Source organism: Porites lutea, chromosome 5, assembly GCF_958299795.1.
Source record: "Porites lutea chromosome 5, jaPorLute2.1, whole genome shotgun sequence".
Lineage (NCBI taxonomy): Eukaryota > Metazoa > Cnidaria > Anthozoa > Scleractinia > Poritidae > Porites > Porites lutea.
Window position 1 is genome coordinate 9956316 of NC_133205.1, and position 20820 is coordinate 9977135.

Below are 20820 nucleotides of genomic sequence, written 5' to 3' on the forward strand. Positions count from 1 at the left end.
TTCCAGAAGAGGAGAAAAGGATGTGCTCGACTTGAACGCTTGAACGGCCTTCCCGCCATCGGCCATTTTAGATTTTAGAAGAGTCGCCCGCATTATATTTGCACCGCAAAACCATTATTAATAGTAGGGTACGTTATATATTCTAAACGAAATGTACTGAATATCGTTACCAGTCCTTCTAGTAAAACAAAATGGCCGGGATCAAGTTCGTGCAAGTCTGTGATATCTTTTCCTCCTGATTATCGGTTCACTGAACCTTTTGTTGGCGATGGCGTCTCTTTCAGAACCAGAGAGCATCAGTTCTTCTAATCCCACAGGGAAATTACATGCTAGAGTTTCTGATGATAGCACCGTGGCACGATCAGCGCGTAAGAAAACAGAATCGCCAAGATGTTCTAAACAGCAGACAGAGAAGGTAAAAGAGAAATTCATGTCAGCGGACCTCTTTTGTCAAAAAATGGGAGGAATGATAGAAAAACAAGATGTCCAGTCAATTCTGGACATACAGACTGAAACGTAAGTATCCTGTTTCAATCTCATAAACAGCCCGTACTGAGTAGAGTCACAAGTTAAACATGCATTGTCAATATTTTTTTTTGACAGGTTGAGGAAATTTGAGAAAACTAATGCAAAATTTGGAAGATTCAATGACTTATCTTCTGCACGATACTTATATCTGAATCAGCAGCTGAAAAGTCACACTAAGATGCTGCTGGATATGAAAAAAGATTTGGACTCTGTATTCAGAAGAATAAGGTAAGCTTATGTACAGCTACATGTACTGTTTTCAAGGCGTGGGGATTGAACACCAAGCCCCAGTTGTTCAAATGTTGGATAGGATTATCTACCATATAATTAATCATTATTATTAATTAAAAATATTTGTTTCTTCATTTCTGATTGGCTCAAATCCCCTGGCTTATTCTTCATAACCAGCTAGCACTGACAAAATTTGGTCAACGCCGGGGAATAACTGGTCAGTTGCCAGAAAAATGGACAGCAACAGAGAAAGCCCAGGGGACAAGGTTGCCTTGCCTTTTGGAAGAGCTGTTTCTTATTGAGCTATTTTGAAAAAATAGCTCATATGTCAGTGGTGTGAGCGTATGTATCTTTGTGGCTTTGTAACTTTGTATGTTCGGATCTTTGTTGCAAGAGCCAATAAGGTTGAAGGTACTATTAGTTGATTCTTAGGAACCAATGAGATCTTAGCATCTACTTAAACATGGCATTGGTAAAGGTCGAACAAGGGCACTTTGAGACCGCCATCTTGATCCTTCACAATTTTTTCGTCTTTTATTACGGGTACAGGTGTTTGGAAGCATTACATAAAATATCTTCATGATTCAAACGCTGTGAACAGTGATGCAACTGTTTAAGGGTTCATATTTAAATGTGGATGCTGCTTCGAGGCATTTCTGATCTAATTCGGCTATCGGTACAATGCACGTCAGTGTGAGTTCTGTTTTACCTGCTACAACTGGGTAGAGTATAAAAGATCATATATTTTCAAATCTCTTCCAATGAAGCAATAGTTGATATTTAGATATAGACTTTTATTCGAAAGTATGCGCCCTATAAAATGTGGTTTTAGAAGTTTAAAAGGCAGCTTATTTTTTTGAAAGCTGTATCGAGTATTGTTAATCCTGTAAACAAGCTTTAAAAATATTATTCTCTCGCTTACAAAGTTCAACCGACCTTTTTCGTTCTATTTAGTAAAGATACGTAACTTAAGTAGAAACAGTGGCGTTAGGGAATAAAATTGGAGGAAGCTAGTTGACACAATAATCATGATATAAGTAGAAATATATTTCGGCAGTTTGATAATTCTCTTGGAAGTTAATAAATGTTAGGCTATCAACCTTGACCTTGCATGAAACATAATTTAATTGCAGATGTTGTAGTAGAGCCGAGGTGATTTCTTAAAATCGTTTAAGAAAATTTTGTAACATCTTCACATGCAAATTGTGTGCATGAGTTATTTTTATAATTCTGTTTACTAGATTACTGCGTGATAACTCGAATTCCCTCACGTACGAACGACAAAAGGGGGCAAAGTCCGACACTTTCACGTGCCAGCTGTGTGACTGTACATCACATGCAGATTTGCTTTTCACAATAATAATAGTAACTTGGACGTCTGAAGACCTGTTTCATTTAGTAACCAATGCCTTGAAAAAGGCTCTTGTCTTTTAGGAAGCAATAGCTTTTAAAACATGACGAAATAAGTTGTCGGAGTTAAAGACCGTTTCACAAAATTTTGTTAATAAATGTTAGGTTATCAACCTTGACGTTGCATGAAACATAATTTAATTGCAGATGTTATAATGAAGCCGAGGTGATTTCTTAAAATCGTTTGAGAAAATTTTTTAGTGAAGAATTTGCCTTTTTTTAACGTACAAATTGTAAAAGGGCCAAAGACCAACACCTTCACGTGCAAATTGTGTGCGTGAGTTATTTTTATAATTCTGTTTACTCAGCTAGTTTACTGTGTGATAACTTGAATTCCCTCACGTACGAACGACGAAAGGGGGCAAAGTCCAACACTTTCACGTGCCAGCTGTGTGACTGTACATCTCATGCAGATTGGCTTTTCACAATGATAAATAGTAACTTGGACGTATGAAGACCTGTTTCGTTTTGTAACCAATGCCTTAAAAAAGGCTCTTGTCTTCTGAGAAGCAATAGCTTTTAAAACATGAAGAAATAAGTTGTCGGAGTTAAAGACTGTTTCACTGAGTAGAATCGCACGTGAAAACCTCGTGAATTATGATGATGCAACCATCTACCACAATGATAAAAATCCTGGTATTTCGTAACTATTCAGTATTCGATGAGTCACATTTTGGCTTAAGAAACTCCAAGGAAACCTTAGAGTTTTCCTTCTAATCAACGTTTGGTGAGTAGAAATTTATTTCACTTTAACGATTTGTTTAACTTGCACCAGATGTAACAGGGAAAGACAGAGGAAAGTGAATATATAGCTTGAGGATCAACTCAGCTGAGCGTTTCGCGTTTTCATTTTGTACCACAATACGCAATTTCGCACAAAACCTAATCTACATTTAGGATGAAAGAGGTAGATTGATCACTCTTGGTAAGGTTACACCGGAGCATTAAAGTTACACTGAAACATTCAAAATAGCTCATGCACGTTTAACGTGCCTATGTTCATTCTTGGTTTGCAATTACATGACAAGGCAGCCATGTTGGGGGTCAATACAATAGAGTTTTTTCTCGAAGAATTTACATGAAAATAGAGTTTAGTTCCCAGAGGAGAGAAATGCTTTTGTTCTTGACCACCAACATGGCCGCCGTGACGTCACGTGCAAACCAGCAATATAAGTACATGTATACCACTACAAGCCCCATCCAACAATAAAATTTCTAACTATCCAGTATCAGGGAATTAACTGGATAGAACATTGTGCAGTGCAAGGCACTTTCCACTATTTAAGCAGCTGGAGCCAGCAAATGGGTGTTGAGATATTGACAGTAGGAAGTTTTACACAACCACGATGACAATGGCGGTAAAAACATCCCTAACAGAATGTACGACATCCTTTCAAACTTCAACATAATTATTACATGTAAAGTGTAGTCAGTCTCAGGCAAATTTTTCCTGAAGTTAAATTTTTAGAGACTGCATTTAAGACCAATAAAAGAAGGAAAAAATTGTTGTCATCATGGTTAACAATACAATCGTGAAAAGGTCTTGAATTTTAGTAGTTGTCTTGAAAAGTCGTTGAATTCAGTTTAGGTCCTTGAAAAGTACTTTATTTCCTTATTAGGTCTTGAAAACTCCTTGAATTTCACTGCCTTGTTTATGCCACACCATTTTCTGTGGAATTATGATTATTTCGCTGATGAAAATTTGACTCGTCCAGGGTCGTCAAACATAGCTGGCTGCTGGTGAAAATTGCCACCTACTTGGTTAGTATCGGCCAGCTACTCTGATTGGCATTTCCTAAAGGATGGTGTTTTTTTAAATAAAATATCCCTGGACTGGTCGCTTACTTTGACAACTCAGCAATCTATTTCAAAACTTTTTGACAACCCTGCTCATCCTCAGTGTAAGAGCCTGTAAGAACATTTTTGAACATGAACAATATTTTATTCTGTTTCCTTATTTCAAATGCTTTTTCTGTGCCTCAGATTCAACTGCAAGTCACACCCAGTGACTGTTGTCATTTTGCAAAGTGTTGTACAGTTACAGTTCAACCATGGCTGAAGAAGTAAAAAAATAATCATAAATGACTCCTTTAAGTGTTTTAGCCAATAAGGTGTTCAAAGAGCATTAAAGAATGCCGATTTATTGACTAAATCTTAGTCTTTGAAAACTGTAATTTTATTGTCCTTGAAAAGTCCCTGAAATTTGTTTGTCTGAAGTTATACGAACCGTGGTCATTCATTCACATCCACCTTAAAACGTGACATCAGGCAATTTCACATCATAGTCATACAGTTTCGGCAAAGAAATGTGCCAAAAGTGTGACAAACAGGCAGAGTTGTTTTCTCATTACATGTACATGTAAATGTATTATTTTGACATTCTTGTTACCACTTTCAGCGCTCTGAGCTGCGACCATTTTGGTCGCCATGGCAAGTAAAAAAATATATTGGCAACTAAACTTTAAGTCGCCAAAAGGCGACTTTGAAAAAAAATGAGCTTGGAGTACTGACTGACCAAAATTTGTAGTTTGGTGATGTACCCTTATGTACCCATCCATGAGGCATTGTAAAGCCACCCGAGGGTATAGGACTGCTAGTAGTTTCTCAGGATTGTTGTGCAAGTGAGCCTTTCAAGTTTGCAAGTGAGTGAGTGAAAAATATTTATTTCCAACTGGGGGTAACTTTTGCTCACTAGGTCCATTTATTGGGTGGGCTCTGACTACTAAAAAACTCTCCTTTTGCAGTAAGTGAAGTGGGCAAGATGGTTGGACAGGCTTAACAAGATGTAATGTAGAAAATGTACAAGCCAGGAGAGAGGCCTACTGTACTCTTCCTATGTGGCTTGCAATTTAATGTATACCGGTGCTCACCTGCCTGACAATCCCAAGAAAATGCTAGTAGTTATTGGGTGAAAGGCATGAATAATTAAGAATAAGCTAGAATCCAAAACTTCATGGCCAGAAGTTTTTCATGGAGTGATTACTTCGAGAAATGTCTCCATTTGATTAGTAAATGACTCAGGGGCAATGTTAGTGATAATTATATACAGCACAAACTTTGTGTTGTGTCACTAAATTTCCCGACCAACTTTCACGCTTTTAATTGCTATTCGAATATCAAACAATAACCAATTTGGAGGAGATTTAATTTCATGAGGGATGCTCAAGTTAAACTGAGTTTTAAGCCAATATAATTATTTTTGTCACTTGACAATCTGATTGGTGAATTCATTACCTTTATGTCTTCACTTCTACTTACTGGTATTTTATTTTATTTGTAGAAATTTGAAAACCAAGCTGGCAAAACAGTATGGACCTGCATTTAATGGTAGGTTCCTCTTACAGGCTGTATGCAGTTTCAATAAAAAAAAAAATCATTATACATGAATTACTAATAAAATCTTCCCAGCCTAAAGGTAGGTAACCAAATAACAGGTACAGTCGACTCTCTCTTAACGGGAAACCTTTATAAGACAGACACCTCCCTAAAACGGACACCTAGAGTTGTTCCCTGCCTTTCTTTACTCCCTTTATTCGACTCTCTATAAGACGGACAAATCTCTAAGACGGACACTTACTGCCAGTCCCAACGGTGTCCGTCTTAGAGGGAGTTGACTGTATTTGTTTTTTTGTTTTTCCTGAAGTCAAGGTTCATAAATTTGAAGCATGCACCATGTATGAATCATGCGTGATTGTAGAGGCTTGCAAACCCAGGGGGCCCAGATATATTTCTAAACTCCCTCTGAATTTGATAATCATTTGAAGATAACACTTTTGTAAGTGATCGGTAACCTGGAGATGGTCCATATAAATAATATTTAATTGCTGTGGGTGAACAGCCTTGTCCAGCAGTAGGTGTCTTCTAAGCTTAAACATTGATTACATGTATGTTAATACATTAATACTGTGTTATACATGTACGCTGCACAAGAATAATATTATCATGATGAATATTTTGTTGTTGAAAATGGCAGCAACCTCAGTTGGGATACAAAAATTGGAGGAAGAACTTGGAGCAAGCGTGGAAAATGAATATTTGAAAAGTCAAGAGATGGAAATTAATAGTCAGTCCACAGATCAAGGGCAACATTTTAAACAACAGGGGACTGAAAATGTCATAGATCAGGGGAGTGCTCATTCTGTAGGAAATGAAACTTTTGCTAGGAAAGAACTCCAAACCAATGAAAAAAATTCTACTGGCAAAGCTTTAAACTTTCAAGTAAACCAAGTCATAAGTGGGACAGAAGACAAAGAGAAAAATGCGGTTTCAAGGAAAGAAAGCACAAATGAAGCAAGTCAGGCAGTAGGCACTGGTGATGCAATTTACCCAGTAGATACAAGTAATGCTGAGACAGTAGACACTGATCAAAAAAATCAGACAGTAGAAATGAAAAGCAAGAAAGAGTCAGTAGATGATGATGAAACATATCTCACAGTGGAAGCTGGTTATAGTGTGCAGACAGTAGACATGAGTGGTATTTGTCAGACAGAAATGGTAGATGCTGACCACACATACCTGACAGTGGACACTGGTTACAATGTGCTGACAGTAGACATGAGTGGCTTGCATCAGACACAAAGCTCTGGTGACTCCTCTGAGACAGCAGACATACCTCAGACCACAAATGACTCAAACAACAGGACATTGGACACAGCTGAGAGAGGAGACAGCTACGGCAGTAGTTTTAGTGTACCCAGCATCAGTTAGAAGACACTAATGAAATGAGTCACTTACACCCAAGTCAAATGACATCATGGGAGTGTCCAGGAGAGAGGCCACAAGTCAATGGAAAGAACAGTGGACAGTTTTGAAATTAGCTGAGACAAAAACCTTAGGAAATACAGGTAATGCTGATGACAATACTCAGGCATTTGGCAGATCTTTAGATGTGAGACGTACGGCATCAGTAAATGTCACTGTACTACTGGGGACTGCTGAAGGCTAAAACAAATATTTGTATTGGGACAGAGCCAGCGGAAAAAATGAAAAGGCTCTGTAAAAGACATTCTTGCAGAAGATAATAAAGGTCAAGCCAGGTTAAGCGTACCCCACAAGAATCCACTAATGAATTTATTATTCGAAAGTTGAATCCGTTAGTACAACTGTAGTTGAAGATTTCATATTCATCTCTGCATTCTGCATTCCTGCATGCGTAATAAGCAGTGAATTCACATGCAAGGTATAGTTATGAAATTTCTACCAGCTCAGTTTTCTGGAATTTGATATAAATGGTCATTAATGCGTTCAAAGCAATTTTATCCATTCAAAGTTTTTTCGATCTGACCGAATACTGAGAAGTTGTAGCCAAAAAATTAGTGCTCATTACTCATGCAGGAATGCAGATTTTTAAAATTTAATACTGGTTGCGGCAACGACTAACGGATTCATTTTTCAAAAAATCGATTCATTGATGGAATCTAGGGCGGTACGCTTGACCTGACGTGACTGTGATGATGTAACTTTGTAATTGTCGCTGAGCCTACCCTTCAGCCGAAGTCTGTGAATTACATGTATTAATCACTTGATGCACCATGAACTGAGAACAATACAGTGAATGAAAAAGTTAATTTTAAGTTATAAAAAGGATGAATATATAGGAATCAAGATCGGAAGCAAGAGCTAACCGAATTTTTTCGTAGGAGTTCTTTATCTATTTATTGATAATTCGAAGAGAATAAAGATAACGACCAGCTGCTTTCTTCACGAACGCATGCTGTTTGTCCAAAGAAAAGCGTGTGAGAAATTCATCGCCATCGCCTCAAGAATGAGAGTAGGGGAAATGGAACAGAACCTCGATTTAACGAAATCCTCGTTATAGCGAACACAATCCACAAGCTTAAGTAAAATTCGTTAAATGGATGGATTCGTTAAATTACCGATTGAACGAACCCTCGATTAACGAACAAATTTCTCCAGTCCCTTGGCACTTCGTTAAATCGAGGTTCCACTGTACTACGGTGTGGGTACCTTATGTAAAACCAGTAAAAATATTACTTTTCTTCGCTATACGATTGCAAACAAGAACAGACACGATGTCTTGCATGTATTTTTGTATTTCGAATTTAAGTGAGAGAATATTTATCCTGGACTAAATTTTTTGCGGGAAAATGTTTGCGGTAATTTTTTTTTGCTTGGACTTCTTTTTGCGGATCGCTGGCTGGAAAAATCACAGCAATTAGAACCCGCAAAAATTTCGTGCCACGCGGTAGTTGCAATTTTTGTTTTAATGCAATTTGTGATCAATTCAATATTTCCGCTTTACAAGTCTTACAAGGGATTATCTCACTCTGCCTCATCGGAAGACTGTTCATTGTTTTAACAACGTTTAAAAACGTTGTTCATTGTACAAAAGGCCGCCGTTATACAAATATCGAAGTTCACGCTGACGTCAATCTAACCCATGTGCCAACCCATGCGCATTGGTTCTTGAAACAAAAGATTCTTTTGTTTCTCTCGCTAAGTAAATAGTAAGTATTTGAATAACAAAGACAATTTTTGTAAAAAGTGGTGATGGTAAACATTCACGGCTGTACGACAGACCGAAATCAGCAAAATGTATTCGCATTTTTGCGTTTAAGTTAGGTTGGCACTTTGAAATTCCTTTTATTTTCAATAGGATTACTTTTGTTTATGAATTATGTTATGAATAATAATATCCAGATATCCGTCATTGCACGCGTGTGGTTGGAATGCGAGAGCCGAAAACCCTAAGACAAATGGCGATATAGCAAAATTGCAATAACATTTATGCGTTCGATCTCAAATCATATGCAACTATGACAATTACATCATACATTAATTGCATAACGAACAACTCACAGAGCAGATAATTCTGATAACTCATGCCATTTCAAACTCTTAACACTTGTTCTCCTTGTCAGTCAGGATTTGTTAACACATGATCTCACAGCAAAAAAAGATGTACTTGTTAAAAGAATACAACTTGTGTTTGTGTCCTTCCGCCTTTGTGTGATCACGTGCTCATCGTTAATTTGGAACAAGTCGAGTGCATGAAAAGAAGCTATTAGCGTAAAGTTCAAGTTGTTGAATCAAAGCTACTGAGAAGAATGCCGTCAAAAAGAAATCGTACGATCACAGAATATCTTTTTATATTACATATTCTCCATAAAACTTTTTTTAGCACAATAAACGTAAAACGTCGATTTTTTTAATACAACATTTGTCCGGTCGTAAGAGTCCTTGAACTTGAATCGTATCGGTTAAATCAAACCTAAAGCACTCAGGAACTAATACAGTGTTCTGGTATTCTTTTTTCTTTTCATTATTTTATTTTATGTTATTGATTTTCCAGATCTACGATTTCTGTCGCGGTCAGATGGGCCTCCTAATCCCATGACATTGCTTCTGCCCCGGGAGCGAGACTCGGAAAGGTTGAGTGTGGGAATTATGTAACAGGACATAACAGGAAGTCAACAATGACAAAGTTGGCAACAAAGACAACTTAATACGTGACTTCCTGAAGAAATATTTACTAACTTTTAGCAGTCACTCGACAAAGGAAATGCACCCCTTTTTCTCCTGGAAATTTTACATCTCTAAGTTGCAAATGATGAGTATTCGAAATTCACGCAATTTGTTGTTATTTTGCATATACGCAAAGTTGCCTTGAACGCTGAACATGGTCGTCCTGTCTGATCACTTAAAAACTAGTCAAAACACGTCGCCCGAACAGGTTTGGCCCGCTACATGGGATAAAAGCCTGTGTGCATGAGTAACATGTTTAGTGATCTCGCTCTCAGTAAAAGTAATATTAGTGCTAGTGCGGTTCTTCAGGGAAGACAAGAATACTATGCCTAAGGTGAGTGGAAAAAGCGGTCCTCGACAAATTCTCAACCCCCGCGGTACGTTGAATCTTAGGCACATCCTTTAAATATTTCCTTTTCGTTTTTTTGCTTTTCTACCACAAAAGCGAGGAATCTTAGAGCGCTTAGATGCTGGCGAGGTCGTTGTGGGCGATGGAGGATTTCTGTTTTGCATGGAAAAGAGAGGCTACGTAAAGGCTGGCCAGTGGACACCAGAAGTGACAGTAGAACATCCGGAGGCTGGTAAGAAAAAATTCTCCTTCTCCTTCTTCTTGAAGCTTCCTTGCTACTGTAACTGTGAGAGACAGTTTGTGTATACGGCTTTACATTTTCAATTTAATAATGTACCACTAAGCTTCATTTTTATTCCGGTGGATGTACTTATTCGACAGTTTTAGTCTCGGTCTCGCGCATTTCATTTCCAGGTGACATTTTTTTGGCCTTCGATCGTTTCCTCTTCGAAAGTTATGGTAAACTAAGCAAAAAGCTATATTCCATTGTGGACAAATTCACGGAAGAGTCATTTGCATTTTAGACTGTTCAAGGTAGAATAAATGAGAACATTGATCAACGTTGGGAAGCAGAGGAGAAAGACCATTAAAACACCCGTTTGAGATTCAAATTTTTCAACATAAAACTGGGAATGTCGTCAAAATGAGAAAATAACACCACTGAATCTATTTCATATTGCGTGAGATAAAATCAAAACAAAACCGTGTTTACATGGCCAGACTGACAAGGCAAGCCAGTTTTAACCCGTAAAACTAGTTTCAGTAGCCAAAAAAATTGAACAATTCAACTAACCGCAGTTTTACATTGATTATTTGGCAAGCGGGGCTTGACATGTCATGTTTGTAAGGGCAAAGATATACAAATTGTCAAGTAGTAATGATATTTTTTCATGCCTGGCCTGACAATTAGTGAAAGATTTCTGTCTTTTTCATGATACGTCTCCAGTTCCCCCAGTTCGTTTGAAGTAGTTGTACTGCGTGATGAAAGTTGTAAAGTTGAAGTGTTCCTCTTGAATGAACTCCTTAAAAGGCCGCGCTATATAAAGTTGGTGTTACATAAATGCATCCAAAATTAAGTCAGGCGATTATAATATAGGTCAATATAAACTCTCTCATTCTTTATCCATAAAGAGCTGTTGTCTTATACCTTAAAATCCCACGTTAAAGCCCCCGGATATAAGCCCATCCATTTGCGCTGACGAAAACATTATTCCGGATATAAGCCCCTTCCCCCCCCCCGTTGCTAAGGCTCTTTTTTTATGCATAAGTGCGTTCCTTTTACGTTTCTTTACAAATATCAAAATTTTCAATCTAAAGTTATAGGCATAAACAAGTGGCTGTGCAGCTTAGAACCATAATTATATTGATACCAAAGAAAGAAACAAATGTTCATGCAAATATAACAACGTTACCAGTTCTGTTCCACCGTTCATTTCCAATACAACTGTTCAACTCCATTGTTTTGGAGTACCAGAGCAAGCAGGAAGCTACCATCCGGCAGTTTGGCAGACAAATTGATAACGTTAAGGCTTGTAGTTTTTTTCACTTTCGTTCCGGTGTTCCGTTCCAGTTGTTCCAGTCGCATAAGTGTATACAAGAAATATATATATATATTAAAAAATATATATTTCAACAAATTGCCCATGGGCAATTTGTTTAAATATATATTTTTGTCTTATTCTTTTGTTTACTTCTTCATCGCCTTGCCGTAAGGATCAGTTTGCCGTTTCATATTTTTCTACAAGTTTAATTGTACTGATCCGGGTCTACAACCGGGAGATCCGGCACCACTCATTGGTTTGTTGCTGTGAACTTGCTGACATTTTAAACATTTTGAAGTTATATAAGCCTAGGGCTTAAACGTGGGATTTTACGGTAATAGGCGATAGGAGCAGAAATTTTTTTCCCGCCCGTTTAGACTTTCCCTCGCCCCCACTATCTGCCCCTGGGTATCCGAGGATGCACTGGCGCGTGTGCCGCTGAAGTTCATGTGATTTCCATGTGTATTTTGTCCTGTTAAAGTTCCGGAAATACCGTAAAATTCCGAAAATAAGCCCCTCCATGTATAAGCCCCTCCAAATATAAGCCCCCCAAACCGGTAACGCAAAAACCCTTCCGTTAAATCGCCCCTCCAAATATAAGCCCCCCAGGGGCTTGTACTTGGAAAATTGCCCTCAAATATAAAGTAAAACAAAGCAAAAATGGTAGATATACTCCCAGCTATAAGGCTAGCCCAATCGATTTTGAAACGCAAATTTCCCTCCGTAGATAAGCCCCTCCGAATATAAGCCCCTCCAAAAATAAGCCCCTCAAAAAGAGCCTTTGAAAAATATAAGCCTCGGGGCTTATTTTCGGAATTTTACGGTGGCGAAAATTGAGTTCAAGTTTTGTCCTTTAATTAGGCCTTTGTATATTTTCACGAGAGAAAGACGACTCAATTTACAATTCAAAACAAAATTCAAATTTTTCCTCGATACGGCCGTGTTGAGAGACCTCTTCTGGTGTATGAAAACACTTTGCATACATTGTTGTCAGCATTAAACCCTCTTAAAACGTTTATTTAAATTGATGAAATTCGTCAGATAATGAGTATTGTCTGAGCATTTTAGTAACGTTTTGGGGGAAGAATGAACATTTTAGTTGGAAAAATGGAACATTAAGATAGAACATTTTAGTGGGAAAACAAAAGCATAAATGTACAAAAGCCTAGTTTTGTCCAAGTTTACTTATAAACAATTATTGGATGAGGTTTTTGTGATATCCGGAATAATCAAGGTCAAGATAAGTGCATTTATCTGTTAGCAGATAACAAAGTAATCTGAAGATTGCGCTGATTTCCAAAATTAACTGTAGGACCTTAGCAAATGGGAAGATCGATAGTGCCTGCAATGAATCAATAATCAAAATAACTGTGCTTTGCTGAAAGGTAAGCTGGACGCTTTGAGTTTTTGACCCAATTAGATCATGACCCTTCCCCCTTGATATAGCCCTTTATATAAACAAAGTAAAATTTTGTTTTTCAGTGCGACAGTTGCATCGAGAATTTCTTCGCGCTGGCGCTGATGTTATGCAGACCTTCACTTTCTACGCTAGTGATAGCAAGTTAGGAAATCGCGGGAACACAGCCTCTGAGAAAATTGGGGTAAGTAACGATAGTTTTCAAAAGATTTCTGTAGCTTTTATACATAGCCTTTTTAGAATTTGTTTTAGCATTGTTATTTCTTTTGCGTCTTCAGAATTCTCATTACTTCGCCTAGACATCAAGACGTTTTCAATCGAGTCTCCAGACTGCCCCGCGTTCCGCAGCGTTCCGGCTTCAACTGCCCAGAACGGCACTGAATTACATGTTCGGGTTTGGATAAGTTGCGTTTCACCTTTTTCTCTAAACACTTCGCGCTTGATTTTCACCCCCTCTGAAGAATAGTGAAAGGAGATGGAGATGTGACGCAGTTTATGTATGTTTTTGGGTTTTCAGTGCACAGAAATCAATCAAGCTGCCTGCGAGCTCGCGCGTGAGGTGGCCAACGAGGGTGACGCGCTTGTGGCGGGAAATATCTCTCAGACACCATCGTACATGTCTGGCCTTGGTAAAGAGGTTGTACAGAAGGAGTTTCAACAACAAATTGATATTTTTGTCAAGAACGATGTGGATTTTCTTATCGGAGAGGTAACCTCTTCATAAAAGATTTATTTTAGTACACTTACTTTAAAATGCCAGTTTGGCACTAAAAGATCCGCGTGCTTGGACTCCATGGCCCCGCATGTTCCACATTAACTTGTCTCCAAGGGTTTTCCCATAATAAGGGAGGAGCGAGCGGGAAAATGTCCCTCCTAGATTCCAAGAAAAAAGCCCCTTAGGACGAGGCGAGGTTGGAGATAAATGAAATGTTGCAGGTTTTTCTGAAGCAGGTCATCAATACTTGTCTCTTTTTGAACAAGATCGATAAGTGTACGAAGTCATACTTGTCGCTTTTATTCTTGAGCTTGTCCTTAATTTTGCAGTGAACCCTTTTTCCACATCGGCCAGCAACTAATTCATCGCATCTGGTGAACCCTTGCTAGATAATCACACACTGCCTCTGATTACTTACGTTCGCACTTAGCAAAAAGAAATTAACACCACTTTGATATCCAGCTATCTACAGTCGACTCCCGATAACTCGAACCTTCTAGGGAAATCGAAAAAAATAAGAGTAATCGGGAGTTCGAAACAAATAAACTAAATGGATGGGGAGGGAATGCAAATATGCACACTTCACTTTAAGAGGAGCAAGAAATAAAATTCAAGATTGATGTTTTGAAAAAGGAATTAAGTGACAAAGCTTGATTAATATACAGGGATGGACATTGAATTTAAACTGAAGTGACAAAAAGTAAAGACAAAGAACTGACACGGTTGTTTAGAAATAAATTCAATGTTTCGGACTTCAGTTTTTCTCCAACTTGTCACGCGCCAAAAACACGGTTCGAGTTACCGAGGGTAAAATTAAAGTAAATGTATGAGGGAAAACCAGGGGAAATTGACTTTAGCTCGAGTCAGAGGGAGGTTCGAGTTAGCAAGGGTTCGAAGTTATTGGGAGTCAAATGTATATCAAAAGTGCACCATACTATTAAGACTTCTAAGACAAAACTATATGTTTTTTAAGCTCTTTTTCTACGTGGAGGAGGCAGAATGGGCGATTGAAGTAATGAAGGCCACAGGTAAACCAGTCGCCATGTGCATGTGCGTATGTACGGCTGGCGACATGGAAGAAGTGCCTATCGATGAATGTGCTGTTAGAATCGCTCAAGCAGGTACATGGAATTTCTTTCAAATATGATGCATTAGTTAAGAAAGATGTTATATGGGAGTGCCAATACGGCCTCCGATCCCGTAATGCCAACCTACATTTTCGCTCAATCCCGCAATTCCGATGATTATTTCAATTTTCGACAATCCCACATCCCAAGGACACTTTTTCCGAATCTCGTCTCTTGCTTTAACCCATTCGCCCCTGAACCGCCTAAAAAGACCCGTGCGCGGGATCCGTTCTACCGCTTGTGACGTCATCAGGTTTAACGGTCAAGGACAGCTTTGTCCGTTAACTTGTGCACAGTGAAGGGATCTTTTCATCTATACCAGAATGAGTACGATTCAGTCGAGGAGACCGGAGAAAAAGGGGGAAAAACTTGACCCGAAAATTTCCATGTAAATCTTGTTTCACCACCAACCCACCTTTCCTTTCATCTGATCCTAAGATCCTACCAGCTTTCGCAGACTTTTCTCTCCAAAATGAAGCCTACTAAATACTAAATGCCCAGCAAAAGAAAAAAAATGAGGCAAGAAAATCGAAAGAAGATGGGAGAGAAAGCGAAAAGAAGTTTTGCTTTCTGCGCATGCCCGAACTTCGCAAGCAAATATTTTACATCTGGATCAGAAGGCCGCGAATTGTACGATCTGTACACAGCTCTGTGGTAAAAAAAAAACTGACTAGAAAACCGCTCGACCAGCTTTAAAACGCGTTTTTCGGCAAAATTCCCGGGGGGGTGAGGGATAAGCAAAGTACCAGCTTTTTTCCTCACTTTTCAGCATAAAACAACCAAATCTGGCCATTTACACCTGTAATGCAAAATTCGATGACAAAAATCGGCAAAGGGCAATTTTTAGATTTTTTGAGAAATATCCCGAATCCAGGTGTTCAAAAAAGACAAATCTCACATTCCGAAAAACCTATTAGGGTCTCTCATATAAATTTGCTTCGTTAAAATCACTCTTCATGTGACTGAGTTAACGCGTCTACTCATCCCACGAGGCTCGATTCAAGCTACCATTCTTTTACCATTCGTTCTAGGTGCCGACATTATCGGAGTCAATTGTTTCTGGGGTCCAGACGTGTGTCTGAAGGCTATGGCCGCCATTAAAGAGGCCTTAGAGAAAGCGGGATTAAAGCGTCATCTGATTGTTCAGCCAATTGGATACAAGACTCCGGAATTTCTTGACGACAGCAGCAATGGAGAGATTAAGAAAGGCATGAGTGGGCTGGCAGAGTTCCCATTTGGTAGGTTTTCTCGATGTTTTGTTCACAAGGAAAAACCAGAACTTTCAAGCTAACATCAGCGAAGGGGCCAGCCCAACTTGGGCTGGGTTGGTGATTCAAACGAAAAACAAGAGACTTTTCATCAAGGCCGAGTCAAAATGTCAAAAGGATTTTTCAAATTATTGAGTTTTCGTAAAAAAAAAAAATAAATAATAATAATAATAACAAAATACGCCCTTTGGCTAAAAAATGTCTTGGAAACCATAAAAACAGATAAACGTTTCAACTACCAGGCTGCAGCATTTAACAAATGAGGAAAAGCATGTAAATTCATGAAATGTAGAGTAAAAATTACGGTGCGAATGAACTTACACACGAAGCTATTTGAAATGAATCAAATGAGAGTAGTGTCTACGTAATGGCATTGAATTTTAGTCTTAGAAGTATGCCATGACCCAAGGGCTATCCGCGCTTGGTAGTCACCTTTGTTGATCACATTTGCGTTTTCAAACCCAATTTAGCGGACGTTGTAGACCCACACGCGATTAGAAATATTGGGTACCTTTTTTGCGGTTTTTTGCATTTCTAATTTGTTCTCTTCATTTTTCTTGGGGAAAATCGCACGTGTAGAGTCAATGAGATCTACAGTAACTATAGTAAACTGGCTATCAAATGCCTTCTGCTTCTAGCCGGACTTATTGCAGGGCATTCAGCGCCGGTTTCCTCCTAAATACATTGAAAACACTTTTTAGGCTATCCAGAGTACTTTTAGGCCCAGTTCAAACGTCGAATCTCACATTGTGCCAAACTTGATTCCCATTTTAGTCGATTAATGACCTGCAAATAACAAACCTCTTATCTGAGGCTGTTGTCTTTTAGCGTTGGAGCCCCGCGTCCTTACTCGATTTGAAACGCAGAAATATGCTAGAGATGCATACAACATGGGGATTCGCTACATCGGAGCGTGCTGTGGAATGGAACCATATCATGTCCGAGCTATCGCTGAAGAGGCAAGTCAAATACATACCCAAGAGTAGGCTAAAATCCTCACCTCGAAAGTTTGAGAACCCTACAAGAAGGCTAAACACTAGAAATTTTTATAACTCATCTGTCCTAAGAACACTCATCTGTCCCCAAGAACGCAACCCGAACTATCTGTGGGTTTACGTAACGGTTAAACTGAACAAGCTAAACTAATCGATTTGAGTTTTCCCATCGCTATTTTTATGTGACAGGGGCTGAAAGACAGCTTTCTAGCGCATGATGAATATGGGGAATAAATTTCTCAGTACCCTGTGAGTAGACAGAAAATCGTGAATTCTCTATCTTTCTCCAGTATCTGTCCAACAATCCCCCTCCTCCACGCCCCTCAACAACCGCTGTTTTCCCTTAGAGGAAATCTTCTCAGCATAAAGAATTACTGGGAGTAATTAGTCAGTTGAATTTTCGCCAAATTTTGATCGTTTTGTTGTTGTTGTTTTCGGGGGGCGCAGGGAGAGGGTTGTATAGAAAGTTAACCGGTTCATGATCAATAAATTCCATTTATCTCTCATTTAGCTTTCAGAGGAACGTGGTAAATTGCCTCCTGCCAGTGAGAAGCACGGCTTATGGGGATACGCCCTCCGCCAGCATACATATCCGTGGGTGAGGGCCAGGTAGGATGCAATCACACTATTTCCACTCGATAAACGTAACAGGAGACCCAAATTACCTCCCGACAGGGAGAAGCACAACTCAGAGTAAGGGCGGAGGTATTGATTGATACTGCAAATACTCCTTTCGAATTCGGGCGAAATGCATAGCACAGGGAACGATAGTTGAAAAAATGTGCCTCTGCTCGACCTTGGCCATGACACAGTGTACAAGTAAATGTCAGCTGGTTGCATTTATAGTGTTAGAGTGGTTTTCGTTTGAGTGTCGTAAAACCAAAACCAAAGTAATTACTCTGGCCAATCACATAGGACACAGACAATACATTGAACCAATCAAAACTCGAAGTAATTACATGTGGCTGACGCAAAGCGCGGGAAAATGCATGCGAGCGCGTCACAATTGGCTTTGGTCTTACTTCTGATTGGATGAAAAGGTGGCGCGAATCTTTTAAGCCAATCGCATCGTGTAGAAAGTGCAAAACCAATTACTTTTCGACACTCAAATGAAAACCGCTCTATGAGGTAGTTGCCTTTTAGTTTTGTTTTTCAGTTTTGCTATTTTTAAGATTTTGCTAGCTTCATGATAAACAGTTTATAGAGTGTTATAGACTTAGAAACTTAAAGATTCAATGTATTTCCCCATATGGTCAGTTCCTGAGTTTTTGTCTTGTATTATCTATTTGAAGTGTTTCTTAAACTTAGCTTATGGTTCTTTGAAGTAGGCTTGTTTGGCGAGTACAGCTGACCTTAGGTTTTACCCACAGTCGAGTTCCTGTTTTGTATGTTTTGTCCTTCTGGGCAGTTTCACTGTTAGCATTTAATTGGTTCTTTGGTATTGTTGTTTGCGGCTGTGTAGGCTTATCTTACTATAGCAAAGCTGTTGCGATATAGGCGATAAGGTATTCAATAGAAAGTCTTCCGGTCAGCTAACTCAAAACAAGTCTACAATTTAGTTATTTAATTCGCTGTGTAAGCTAGTAGAGTTAGTTGAGTAGTAGAGTTGTTGTCAGAAGCTTTTGAAGAATAAACTGCTGTCTACAGAGAAAGAACAGTGTCTTGGTCCTCTCGTTAAAAAGCCAAGCGAGCTTCACAAGCCCTCAACAATAGATAGCGCGGAGGTTTCCTAACCACTGGAAAAGTATAATAGGCAACGTACAACACAGCAACCCCCGTTTGGTTCAATTGTCGTTTATTCGAAGTGCTGGGGCGAAAGTCTGGTATATTTTTCCAAAGTTGATAATTTTTCCCGTAATTGATTTCTGCGAAGAACAAACTGTAAACTGAAAATTCGACCAAAATCGTCAAAATCAATATCTAATGTATTTTAGTGTATTTTGCGGGGTTAAAAATGGTGCTAATCTGTAAAACAAGTCTACCCAGCTAGCAGAGTTTTCTTTCCGCATAGTTTTGACATTTCGTTTGGTTGGTTTGTTTACAGCCAACGTCGAAAGCACATGCTTCTTAAAACCATGCTGGGAAAAAAAACTCTGCCGCAGGGTAAAACAGGTCTGACCAATCATTGCTACTGCTTTGTTTCAGAGCCCGTCGCTCTCATTGGGAGAATCTTGAGCCTACCAGCGGCCGCCCATTCAGCACCGCTCTTCGCAAGATAGAAACCCAGTGGGCCGATCTGTCTTTGAGCAGCAAGACTATGCAGCAGCAAAAAGTACAGACCACAGAAGAAGAAGTAGAGCAGTTGGCCGCGAAACGCTCCGCAGTTCCGATTAAAGCCTGCTAGAAACGGACGCGAACCAAACTTGCGCTGTTTGGAACGAAAGGATTTGTTTTATTCTTGGTTTTAATTCAATTCACGCCTAATTTACACTAGCAGTTCGATAAGTTTTTCTTGGTATACAGTAAACGCTCTCGGCTCAAAAGAAACAGTGATCAGGAACCTCCAGGTTGCAATTTGGACATGGCATATCATGTTTAGGCGGTACTATTTCCTTAGACAAGGAATAGTGGAGTTCAGAGTGGATTTGCCTAATCTTTCGGGGGCGGTGGCGGGGGAGATTGACTTTTGAGACCCACGGGTAGAATATTATTGTTTCTGAAGGAATAATTTGTTCCTTAAAACTACCAGGGTAAAGTTGTCAAACTTGCTAGTGAAAAAGCAACTTTTATACCCGCTTTTCAATTCGTCATTTGGTTATTAAGTGATTAGTGTACCTAAAAATGTGAATAAAGAGCGCAAAAACTTTTGATCGCTTTTCTTAAACTTGTGCAGTACGGTCTAGAAAAGAAATTTGAAAGCGAATTTAGCTCAGCAAAGTAAGGCTTTCATTTACAGACAAAATATAGACAGTTAGTTAATCACTGTTTACACAAAACCTGTTTAAAGGCCAGCCTCTTTAGGATGACTGCTTAACACCAATAGGATTTTGACTTTATTTGGTGCATCTAAATGAACGCAATCAGTTTTAAAGATTTCATCGACAAACAAACCAAAGTAAATCATTAAGCTTTGATCGTTTAATGTCTTACATTCTGATAGATTGCAAAATGCTTTTCATATGATTTAAGTAAAAGTGTATAAAAATTATTTGTAAAAAATCCGACACCGGAAGCTTTGTAGAAGCTGATAATGCAATAAATTAAACCGCTGAAAACTTTTCTCATAAGTTGAGTATCATCTTTTTATACATATTGCTTCAGTTTCGTCTCTCAGTATACGTTTTAAGGAGGCACGGGGGAGGGTGTGGGGAGGGTGTGGGGGGTTGAGGGGGGACGGTGTGGGAGGTTGAGATGAAGAGAGAAGAGAAATAACAGCGGAGACGAACTGGCTTCGAAACAATCAGACGTGTTACGCGCTTCCAGTACCACAGGACAAACCGATTGAACAACTAATAAAAAAGTTGAGAGAATTCAACATGCTATTTTGTTGATGAAACTTGTAGAGTAATTTAGACAGTCAAACCTCTTTAATACGGACACCAAAGGGACCGCTTTACAGAGGTGTCCGTATTATAGAGGTAGGGAATGTATGATTTTTGGCGTTTCTGGGACCAAATAATAGAGGGGTGTCCGTATTGAGGTGTCCGTAAGGAGAGGTTAGACTGTACTTCATTATTTTGCAAAGTAACAGATCAGCTTAATTTGGAAAGAAATGTTTTTTCAGTGTATCAAAAGCCTCAAAGAGAATACAAGA

General features: G+C 39.0%; 2 protein-coding genes across 2 annotated transcripts; both read left to right on the forward strand.

Annotated features, from left to right (window-relative positions):
- Positions 1 to 188: 188 nt before the first annotated feature.
- LOC140937183 (uncharacterized) lies at positions 189 to 7095 on the forward strand. The gene is made up of 4 exons (XM_073386716.1): positions 189 to 516; positions 604 to 756; positions 5450 to 5496; positions 6143 to 7095. The coding sequence occupies exons 1-4, from the start codon at positions 269 to 271 to the stop codon at positions 6874 to 6876; spliced, it is 1182 nt and encodes a 393-aa protein (XP_073242817.1). The 5' UTR covers positions 189 to 268; the 3' UTR covers positions 6877 to 7095.
- Positions 7096 to 9830: 2735 nt separating this feature from the next.
- Positions 9831 to 20293, forward strand: LOC140936492 (betaine--homocysteine S-methyltransferase 1-like). Its single transcript, XM_073385970.1, has 9 exons — positions 9831 to 9988; positions 10100 to 10235; positions 13027 to 13145; positions 13479 to 13670; positions 14650 to 14797; positions 15835 to 16041; positions 16900 to 17030; positions 17578 to 17675; positions 19212 to 20293. The coding sequence occupies exons 1-9, from the start codon at positions 9980 to 9982 to the stop codon at positions 19408 to 19410; spliced, it is 1239 nt and encodes a 412-aa protein (XP_073242071.1). The 5' UTR covers positions 9831 to 9979; the 3' UTR covers positions 19411 to 20293.
- The last annotated feature ends 527 nt before the right edge of the window (positions 20294 to 20820 follow it).